Raw genomic sequence first — 12110 nt, 5'->3', positions numbered from 1 at the left:
TGTTTTATCTATCTACTGTAACCAACTCCAGCTTGGCCTTCAATTGAATTGAAGGCCTTCTCAATTTCCTTTTTTCTCTCCCCTCAAACTTCTGGGTCAAAAATTAAAAGAAAAAAAAAAGGAACAAATTTATTAGAAAAAAAAAACTGGGATTTTTTTTCTTCTTTTTTAAAAGTTCAAATTCAAAAAGGATTTTCCTTTGTCCATTCTCCTCCTCACATGAACAGAGCCCTTTACATATCAATTTGTTCCTCTGTACACTACCAAAATTATTATTTCTGTATAAAGCAACTATTAACCATTAAAGCAACTTAAATAAAGAAAATATCATTTTCTTTTTCCCGTTCATTTCCCTTAACAGTCTCTCCTCCGATTCCTCCCGAGTCGACTCACCAGCAAACTACTCTGTTTCTCTACTCGATTCCACTAATCCCATTTCAGCTAAATACCAGACATGTATCTTCCCACTTCCTTCCTTATCATCTCTTGCACCATTGCCAAAAACTCAGGCCTGAAGAATTGCTTCTCAAACCCAACTCCGTTCTGCTGTGTAGTTGCAGCTTGCTCCACTGGCACGGCAGTTGGCAGCACCAATTGTGTCTGTACAACATGTATCGGGGTCACCCCATGATTGAATCCGGATCCTGACCCGATTATAGATACCTGATTTGATGCTTCGAAAGAATCCGACCCAGGAAGAGATAGGCTCAAGGATGTCGGCGGATCGGTGGTGGAAGATGCAGCATCGATTGAAAGACCCGCTTGGAGGGAACCCGTTCTCGCAAGGGGCCTGTAAACAGGAGAAGAAGCCATACCGGGTAAGCTGGAATCGCTGACATCGGATCCGGATGGACTACTCGGGTTAAGTTGAAGACCCGAAACCGTAGCCGCACCAACGCTAGCGGATCTTTTGAGAGGCTGTTGGACTTGGGCATGTGCATCGTCGCTCAAGTCTTCAAAGAGGGAGGAGCATTTTCGCTTGAGAGTGGAGTTCCAATGGTTTTTTATGGCGTTATCTGTCCGGCCATTGAGAAGGCGAGCGATGGTCGCCCACTTGTTGCCGAAGCGAGCATGTGCCTGAATAATGGCCTCATCTTCTTCAGGTGAAAATGGTCTGTGTTCGACCTCAGGGGAGAGCTGGTTGCACCACCGCAACCGGCAAGATTTTCCCGATCGACCAGGAATCGATTTGCTTATCAAAGACCAGTTTCTCGCGCCATGGTTTTGGACCAATCTCTTTAACGCCTGGTCTTCTTCGGGGCTCCATGGACCTTTGATCCGGCCAATTTCTTCTCTATCAGTAGAAGCCATGGATTGAGAAAATCCCAACAACTTCCTAATCAACCCGAATTGCAAATTAAATAACGAAAAGGTTTAAATAAATTAACGGTGCGACGGAGGTCCGTATCTCGTTGGTGACGGTGGGAGAAGTGGCGTAGCCTGACCTTCGGTTTTTATGAGAGAACAGAGAGAGGGGGAGAATATAGGGGGTATATATATGGAAGGGATAAGGATGACTGGTTAAGCCGGTTACAGTGACCGGTGATAGCCGTTGAAGGTGGGGATTCTTCCAGGCGAAGGCAGTTACTAGTAAACAGCTGTCAAATTGACACGCGCCGACTCACAGTACCTCAAGCTTACACGTATGATCACTTGCACCCGTCTCAATAAAAAGATAGTTTTTATCTGCAGTTTTTCTCCAATACGACTCGTCAGGTTCGCACCAAATCACGGAACCCAGAAGCAATGATGAACGGTAGTGATTGCATGACATGGCACACAACTAATTGATTAACTGAGGTGAAGCGGTTAAAAAGGCAAGCCAGCTCATCTCGATATTTGACAGTACACGGCCGTTTTGGAAGTTATAAAAGAATTGGGGTTAAATTTATTTTGTTTAAAAGGAAAACGTGGAGATTAATGAATAAAAAAATAATTTAAATAAGATTCGAAAATGAAGATAAGAAAATATTGAGAAAAGAAGTGTACTATGGAAGTGGATGGGAGCCGGAGATGACTTTGACCGAGACAGGCTGGAGAGCATTTACGTTAATTTTTATTTTTTTTAAATAAAAAATTTATAATAATAAGAAAGGAGGAAAGAACCGAGAAGGATATGAGAGAGAGGAGGAGAGGAGGAGAGGAGAAAAGGACGCACGGAAAGTGATGAGGTGGCGCAGAAAACGACAAAAGTTGAGGAGCAGAATCGGGGGAAGAAGGGTACTACAGTTCTGTCAGTCCAGGCTGTCAACTGAGGCCCACTGAATTACCCACCCTCTTAACGGCCTACTCCCTCTCTGTACCTCCACGTGCCGGTCACCTTCCTTCCCTCTTCCTCAACTGCCCTCCACTCCCACCGTCTTACTCGCATCATTTTTATTTTGCTCTAACTAAAATTTTTTCATAGCATTTGGAACATCCACAAGGCACCTTACGACATGAAATACTCGATTATCTATATTATAATTTTACGTATTAAAAATTAATTTACCCTTATCATCAATAAATGAGATAAAATAATATTAATTTATTTTCCTTTATAAAAATTTTAAATTTAATTTAAATATGAAACATCTTTAAAATTGAAAAGTTATAATTTTAATTTTTTATAGAGTTATTAAAGATGAATTTATATTAATTAAATTAGTAAATTTAAAAATTCTATGATAATAACTAAAAAAAATAACAGTTTTTAGAGAGAAAAAAATAAAAAGTAAAAAAAAAACATTTTAACAATTTTTTATTTATTATTTGCACTTTTATAATTTGAATAAGAATAAAATTGAAATAATGTTATTTTCTCCTATTTAAAAAAGAAAGAGTGAATTTATAATTTATTGTGAAAAGTAACTTTTCTTTTTTTATTTATTTAGAGTGAAAATAACTAAAGGAATCCTTCTTTCTTTTTTTTTTTTTCAAAATAAGAAATAGTTACTTTCTCTTTATATTTTTCACAACTTATTTTTTTCTTTCCTTGTATTTTTTACCTATAATTTGAATTGTATTATAAGGCTGTTACAAGGAGCAAAGTTTTTGCATCATAACAAGGCACGCAATTCTTTCCTTATTTCTTACTCACCACTACGTGTCAGCATTTGGTTGGCCTTAAAATTAAATTAAATTAAATAAATTAAAAATTAAAATTTTAATATTTATAAAAATTAAATTAAATTAGTTTTAAATTAAAATTAATTTAAATTTATTTGATATGTTTTAATCATTTCAGTTTAATTTAATCGGTTGAATTTTTTATTTTTATATTTTATTTTTAGTATACTAAAATTAAATTTAATTATTTCAACTTTCAATATAATTTAATCTTTCAATATTATTAAAAATAATATATTATTATTCTTCGTTTAATTTTATTCATATTTTCCGATAAAATCAAGTCGGATTAAAATAATTAAATTTTTTAAAAATAACGAATCAAATCGAAAAGAATAAAAAATTAAATTAAAATTTTAAATTAATTTAATTTAATCAATTTTTTTTAATTTAAATCTGCACACTTTTACTCACCTCTAAATATATAATAATATTATATAATTTTATAATTTAGTAAAATAATTTCTTTTAAAAAATATTATTATTTTTTACTCTCATTCATTTTTATTTCACATTTAACATCTTTCATGGTGATTAAATAAGTAATTAAATCATCTTAATTATATATTAAAAACTCTTTAACTTTACTAATTTTTTTATTTATCTCACCTAATTACACCAATATCCATTATTCTTTCTTCATTTCTATAATTAAAAAAGTGAGGTAACCATGAGAGAGAAATAAAATAATAAAATAGATTCTAGAAAATTGAAAAATAGTTATAACGTTTTAATAGAGATACAGATATGCTCTATAAAAACTTTTCAATGCTCAACTTAGATTTAAAGAAATTGATAGCTAATGTAACTAAAATGAAACTATACCGCGATTGATTATTCTGCAAAAAAGTGAATGTGAGGTAAATAGCAAGTGTAATGTAATGTTTTGAATGTGCCGCGATTGATTATTCTGTAAGAAAGTGAACGTGAGGTAGATGACAAATGTAATGTAATATTTTGAATTCAATAATAGTTGTATAGGAATTACGTACTCTGGTACTATCATTAGTTTTTATATTGTAAAAAGATGGAGTTAATTATAACATATTTTGAAAATCTGGTTAGTATCGATTAATTGATAGGGGATTTCGTGATTACAGACGTAATAGAAATCTACTAGATTAACGATAATATTATGTAAAGACTCAACCTATTTAGGAGAGGGTGAGTCTTGACAAAGAGTCGGGTGCCACAATGTCCGGATCTTCTTTTCCACGGGTGGGACTACGTATTGGCTTATCAGACCTTTGCCACGTGGTTCTGTCTTATGGTAACAGCTCATGACTTATTTTGGGCGATTGTTATGTTACATCAGAGGTCCCCCGCCGATTTTCGATTCTTCATATTCGAAGATGACAGCTGCCTTCACGATCTTGGTCACATGATATATTCATATTGGCTTTCCACACTCGCGTTGCTCTGCCTGCCTCTGATCATAATGATGATTTTCTTATTCTTCGAGCCGCATTCAAAACTTGTCAGCAAAGTCATCGTATAAAAACTCTTCTTCTCCTTTGAAAATCACTTTTGCTTACAATAGACTTTGATGCTATTAGAAAAGACTCAACCACCTTTCTTAAGGTAACTCATATTCACTTTTTCCTCTCATAGTAATGAATAGGAACACTTTTTCTTCTGCTTCTGGTGGAAGTCTAGTCTCAAGCTCTTCCTCTGGCCGTCCTATTCACGCTCCTACTCCCATCGTCCTGTTGAGTGTGGTCCCTAATAATGAAAGCACCCTGGTAAATGACATCCCTTCCATGATGACCGAGAAAGATATAGACTGCCTTCACGATCACTATCAAATCTCTCGAAAGATCTTCTAGGTTTATGCTCCACCTCCAAACGTTTGCATGGATGACCAGATCCCTACGAAGGATACCATCATGGTCTATGAAGAACAGCTGAAGGCGGGTCTTCGGTTTTCCATGCACCAATTTTTTACTGAAGTCTTTTATTTTCACCAGCTGACGGTGAAACATCCCATATCTAAAAATTATGGAAAAATAAAATTGTATATAATAGCTAACAGGAAACTATTAAATAACTTGGATTAACCATTTTTGGTCAAGTGAAAAGTAGATTCAAAAGTTATTTGGATAAGTTTGGGCCGGATTGTTATAATTAGTATCAAAGTCACCTTGGGTCAGAAAAATTATGCGGAGTTAGTGGGCCTGCGAGGAAAGGGTTACCCATACGAGATGAGGTAGAACCACCCAAAGTACTAGTGAACCACAATACCCAAGGGTCCGATTCTGATTTAATAATTGTAGCCAAATCAGCACAACAAGATTGTGACGAGGACGTCACAAAATTAAGTGGGAGAGAGTGAAACATCCCACATCAAAAAATTACGAAAAAATAAAATTATATATAATAGTTAGCACAAAACTACTAAATAATTTGGGTTAACCATTTTGAACCAAGTGAAAAGTAGTTCCAAAAGTTATTTGGGTTAGTTTGGGTAGGGCTATTACAGTCGATCGCCCAACTGCACCCCAATAGTTGGAGGATTTTGGTGGCGTTCTGGTCTGTATGCTTTAATAATAATATTGAGCCAATTGTGGCGCTCTTCTCTCAACTGTACCAGCTGGGTAAGCGAAAGAATGAAGAGTTCTGGTTCTTTAGTGGAAAGAAACGCTAGGCACTCTTCGACCGGATACCCTCATCCTTGAAGCATTGGAAGAACAAGCTTTTTATCCTTTCTCACAAAGTGTTTGGGGATTTTGGTCCTCTCGGTGCTAGTTGGAACGTATATGTGGAGCTGAAAAAGATGGAGTCCAACTGTGAAAGGACAAGGAAGAGGCTTTGAACTTTCTCCAGAGGATGGCTTCAACCCAAAAGGTAGACATCAATGTGGTGGTGAGGAATACCGTCTTGTCCTAGCAAAGCCATTCTCAAGTGGAATAGGCTCAGGCTGCTCACCCACCTAGTCTTCATAGCCCTTAAGAAAACACTTCCTGTGCTTCAGAGTAGGGTGCTTTTTCTTTCCAACTTTCTTTGTTTTTAGGACTTCCTTACTCACGTTTTGTTCTGTACAAATATGGCTGGAAAGAAGAACAAGTTTGTCGAGGTGGCTCGTGCTACTTGCAAGGGCAAAATTGTTGTTGGAGCATTCGGTCTCACTCTTAAACGAACTCGCCGGGCAGAGGAGATAATCACGCTTTCTCCTCCCCCTCTTCTACCTACAACCGAGGAAATAATCCCCTCTCAGCCCGAGTCTAGGGATACTCCTACGGCAGTACCTGTTCATGAGGCTAGTGTTGAAGCATCATGGCCCCGAGCCATCCAACATCTAGCAATGGCTCTCACTTAGACTACCTCCTTTCTTGAAGAGCCCTGCCTATCTGTCCTTATTGCAAAGAATGCCCTGAGGCCTGGAGATCATAATCGGCTGAACGTTGTCGAGACAGACAATCTTTATGACAACATTATCCATTTTGTAATGGAGAGTGCCCTCTGTGCTTACATGGACAAGGAACATAACAAGGCTCTGAGATAAGAGTTTAGCGCCTAGGAGTCAGATAAAGGTTTTCTGCAAGAGGAATGCTCGAGGCTAAAGGCTCGGGTCGAGGAAGTGGAGGGTACAATAAAGGAGACATTGGAGTCGGTGGAAAAACTCTAGGCGGACCTGGACCAGGCAAATACTTCAAAGTCAGCCCTTGAGAATTAGACAAAAGAAGCCGAGGATCAAGTGGCCATACTTCAGCGCCAAGTCTTGGAGCTGCAGTATCAGGTTGAGGAGAACCAGACCGCCTCCAATAGAATTGTTGAACTAAAGGTCAAGCTTTAGGAGACAGTGACCTAGGGCGGGAAGATGTTCGTCGAGGGCTAAGAGTTGGTCAAGAAGGAGCTAGTGAAACGGTTCCCTTATAAAGAATTTACCTGGATGGATGACATATTTTCAGTAGAGGAGGATGAGGACGAGCAAGAGAAGGAGAGGATTGAAGACATCGATCTAGTCTCTGCAAAAAATGTAATAGACGTAGAGAATGTAAATGTAACAGAGACTCGAGAGGAGGAAACTGAAGATATCCCTCCTCCCATGTAATCTTTTGTGATATAATAAAAGTATCTTCTCTCATATCTTGCCATTATTTTTACCAAGTGTTTGTATGATCAGTACTCTTCTGTAACCCTTTTCCAATTATTGCCAAACAAGACTTGAATAATTTCTAAAAAATTGCTAAGTGAGGTTAACACTTGGTCTTTGAGCTTAGCAAATACCCATCTTGTGATGTCGGCATAAAATACCTTAGTTAACGGGACTAATACCTAGTTGTTGAGCCTGGTGGATATCTACCTTGTGGCTTGGGCATAAAATACCTTAGACTTGTTATGTATTGGGACTAACCCCTAGACATGTGCCTAACAAACACCCGCCTAGTGGCTTGGCATAAAATGTCTTAGAAATTTTTTATCTGGGATTAACACCTGGTCATTGAGCCTAGCGGATACCCCCTTGTGGCTTGGGCAAATGCCTTATAAATTTTTATATAGGACTAACGCCCGATCGTTGAGCCTGGCAGATACTCTCTTGTGGCTTAGGTAAATGCCTTAAAAAATTTTATATGGGACTAACATCTAGTTGTTGAGCCTGACGGATACCTGCCTTGTGGCCTTAGCATAAAATGCCGTTTAAACTTTTGTGAAGCAGGACTAACACTCGATATGTGGCCTGGTCGGTGGCTTTAGCATAAAATGCCTTAGTTAATCGGGACTAATACCTAGACATGTACCTGGAGGATTCTTGCCTTGTGGCTTGCCTGGAGGATACCCGCCTTGTGGCATCGGTATAAAATACCTTAGTTATTTTTATATGGGACTAACACTCGGTCGTTGAGTCTGGCGAATACCCGCCTTGTGGCCTTAGCATAAAATGCTTTTTAAACTTTTGTGAAACGGGACTAATACCTGGTCATATGGCCTGGTGAATATCCGCCTTTTGGCCTCGGTATAAAATGCCTTTTAAACTTTTTGTGAAGAGGGACTAACACCCAGTCATATGACCTGACGGATACCCGCCTTGTGGCCTCAGCGTAAAATGCCTTTTAAACTTTCTGTGAAGCAGGACTAACACCCGATCATATGGCCTGGCAGATACCCACCTTGTGGCTTTAGCATAAAGTGCCTTAGTTAGTCGGGACTAACACCCTGACATGTACCTGGCAGATTTTCGTCTTGTGGCATCGGCATAAAATGCCTTGTTAATTGGGACTAACACTTGGACATGTGCCTGGTAGATTCCCGCCTTGTGGCTCCCCTAGCGGATACTCGCTTTGTGGCATCGGCATAAAATACCTTAGTTAATCGGGACTAACACCCGAACATGTGCCTGGCGAATTCTCGCCTTATGGCTCACCTGGCGGATACCCGCCTTGTGGCGTTGTTCTTGTCTCTTTGCTTTCATCCATCCAACATTTCTGATTTACATAGCAAAAATGATCGAAGAATAAATCATAATTTTATTGATAACATTTCCATAAATTATAAGCATACTTTCAAGAATAATTAAAAGATTCAGTCATCTAACTTGACCAATTTTAAAACTCGGAGTTTGACTCCGGAGCTGAATATCCGTGACATTCTACTTCTATAGACCCTTATTGCCACTCGGTCCTCCTGCAATCATGTGAATAACCCCTATGGTTCATTTTCATCAGAATTGACTGGTGTTCTTACCTCAGATCCCGACCTCTTTTCTTCTCTGTATTTTATAACAAACTTTCGAAGTGTGTCATCATTTATTAACCTCTTGATCTTGTCCTTTAGCTATCGGCACTCCTCCATTGTATGTCTGTGATCTTCGTGAAAACGACAGTACGTGGTCCTATCTCGCCTTCCAGCTTTCTCAAGGTTGAGCTTGGAAGGCCATCTGACTTCCTTGTCATTTTTTCTAATCCACATTAAAATATTTGTTCATGAGTCATTTAATGGAGTATAATTCTTATTCTTACTTTGGTCATCTTTCATTCGGAAGACTGGGTAACTTCTATAGTCTCCTTCATATTCTCGCCTCTCTGACTTTTGGTTTTGCTTTTGACTCGTTCTTTTTTCCTCTCGTAATGTTTGGACTTCGTTATCCAACCTAATGTACTTCTGGGCTTTTTCCATTAGCTATTGGTATATAGCGGCTGGGTTCTTAATTAGGAAATCTATGAACTTGACGTTGCGTATTCCTTTCTTTAATGCTTCACATGCTATCTTATGATTTAATTCCTCTACCTGTATTTCTTCTACATTAAATCATGAGATATCATTAAAGACTTGCCCTTTCCTTGGCGGATCTTTCGCAAGTCAGAGGAGAGCTTTTCAAGAGATATACAAGTAGTAAACCTGAATTTAAATAATATAGTGAAATGCGTAAAGTTCTGAATTAAACCTGAACTCAGATGTTGGTACCATTTCTGAGCCAAACCTATGAGTGTTGATGGAAATACTTGACACAACACGAAATCGTTGACATCCTAAAGATGCATGGTTATCCTAAAGATCGTTAGGTGACTTCTGGGATCTGCTGTTCTATCATATTTGTCCAAACTTGGTAGCATGAACTTGGTTGGAAAAGTTTCTACTAAGATCTATTCTGATAGGGGCGAGACATCGTCCAAGCTATAGTCTTCCTCCTGCTCCTTCTGGTACCTTTGAACAGCCCATACCAGCTTCCAGTCGACGTCCTTTGGAGCATCATCCAATGGCTCTTCTTCATCGAACTTGGCCTTTCCTTTGGACCGCATCTGGATCACATCTTTTCGAGTCCTTAGGGAGAACGGTAACTTTATGTGAAGACTCGATCTATTTAGAAGAGAGCGAGTCTTGATAAATAGCCAAGTGTCACAATTTCAAGTCTTCATTTCCATGAGTAGGACCATGTATCGGCTTATCAGACCCTTATTACGCGGTCATGTATTATGCTGACAGCTAGTGACTTATTTTGAGCGATTGTTGTGTTATATCAATAATAAAAGTATGTCTTTAAAAAAGTGATAGAGAATTGGATTAAAGGATAGAGAGCATAGAGAAAAGAAGAGGAGAAAGAATTTAAAAGTGGCAGAGAATTGGATTGACGGATAGAGAGCGTAGAGAAGAGAAGAGGAGAAAGAATAAGAAAAGAAGGTAAGAAAAACGTAACCTCCATTTTGCCTTATCTAGTAAAACATAACTTCCATTTTACCTTATCTAGTATTTTCTTTATTAGGAGGTGTAAAAATATATTATGCATAATTTTAGAGAGTCAAATATATATTTACATCTCTAAATTTTACTAAATAATTCTTGTGATATTATAAGTTTTGAAAATATTCTATAACATATCTGAATTACTCAAAAATATAATTAAAATAATCTTATAAGTAACATGGACTACAAACATATTTGGATATATCATAAGACTCAAATTGTTTGGAATCCGAAAGAGCTTTTTTTTTTAGTACTTCCATTGTATTTTATAATTAGCCATGAATTAATCACCATAGATAGGCTAATTTCTTTGAGAATTTGAATCTAACTAATATTTAATTTCAAGTTTTCAAGTTTTCAATTCATAAGTTTTTTTTTTTTACTCTAAGAATTTTTCATAATTTTTTTTTTATGGAAGTTAAAATAAATCACAGCATTTAGATTTTAAGTTGTTTGTGATAAAAAAAATTATATATATTAAATTAATGTAAATTATATCAAAATTATTCCTTTTATTAATTTTGCTATATTATTAATATAAAATAATTATATAAAATGTGTATTTAACATTATTTTTCAAAAAATAATCTCATATTCATCGTTAGAGTAAATCAAGTATATAATAAAACTAAACTAAATAAGTTAAATTATTATTATTATACCATTTTAACAATTCTGGTTAAATTCAATCACCTATATATTTCTTTTATATACACTGTTGTTTCAATCTTATTGCTGTTGCCTCGTCTAATAATTGTTTCAATCATAATATTTTAATTTTAATTATAATTTAATCTCTATATTACCAAAAATAATATATTATTATTACTAATCAGTTCGGTTCAATTTTACCTATTTTTTTTAGTAAAATCAAATCAAATTAAAATAATTAAAATTTTTAAAAATAAAAATCAAATCGAAATGAATAAAAAAATCATACTTAATTTTTAAATTAATTCGATTTAATCGATTTTTTCGATTTAAACCGAATATTACTCACACCTACTCGATGATACTTTATTTCATTCATAAAAATTAAATTTTCAAATTCATTCCAAAAAAAATACACAACCACTCATCTAAATCAGTTCTATCACTTATATTTTGTGTTAAGTTTACATTTAAAATTTTGTTATTATAGTAGCTGATAATTTTTATTAATTTTATTTTTAATTTTTTTATTATAATAGCTTATAATTTTTTTATTTGGATAATATTATTTTTATAATATTATCAATTATATTTGGATAATATTATTCTTATAATATTATAAATTTGTAGTAGTTTTATCTTCATATTAATTTTATACATTAATAAATTGTTTGTAACGGTTAACATAGGTAAATCCACATTAACAAATTTAATTTAATAGTAAATATATCAGAATAAATTTAAAAAATTTTAGGTTTTACTCTTCAATCCACTTATAATTTCGATAAAAAAATATATATAAATCTAAAAATATTAAAAATAATTATTAAATAAATTTATAATATTTATTTATATAAATTAAATATTTTATAAGAATTATACTTTAAATTTTTATGAATATTATATAATAAATTATTAATTATATATATTTAATAAAAAATAAATAATATTAATATATACTATTATTAATTATTTTATATAGGGTGTTTTATGATTTTATTCTTGAATTTTGTGATTATTAACAGATCGGTCCATATATTTTTAAAAATTTATTAAAATGTCCATCTTTTTTAACTTCGTTAGCAATAAAGTCCTTCTATCCATTTCAAAATACTAAATAACCCTTATCTTTTTAAATTAATTCTCATCTTTGTTAACTCTTTTAACCTTTG

The 12110-nt window shown here is 34.9% G+C and overlaps 1 protein-coding gene across 1 annotated transcript; it reads right to left on the bottom strand.

Moving 5' to 3' along the window:
• Positions 1–181: 181 nt before the first annotated feature.
• On the bottom strand, positions 182–1477 carry LOC110615580 (transcription factor MYB44). The gene has a single exon (XM_021757530.2). It carries the CDS (start codon positions 1309–1311, stop codon positions 442–444), a length of 870 nt encoding a protein of 289 aa, XP_021613222.1. The 5' UTR covers positions 1312–1477; the 3' UTR covers positions 182–441.
• Between the last annotated feature and the right edge of the window lie 10633 nt (positions 1478–12110).

Source organism: Manihot esculenta, chromosome 5, assembly GCF_001659605.2.
Source record: "Manihot esculenta cultivar AM560-2 chromosome 5, M.esculenta_v8, whole genome shotgun sequence".
NCBI lineage: Eukaryota > Viridiplantae > Streptophyta > Magnoliopsida > Malpighiales > Euphorbiaceae > Manihot > Manihot esculenta.
This window is presented reverse-complemented; position numbering and strand designations above follow the sequence as displayed.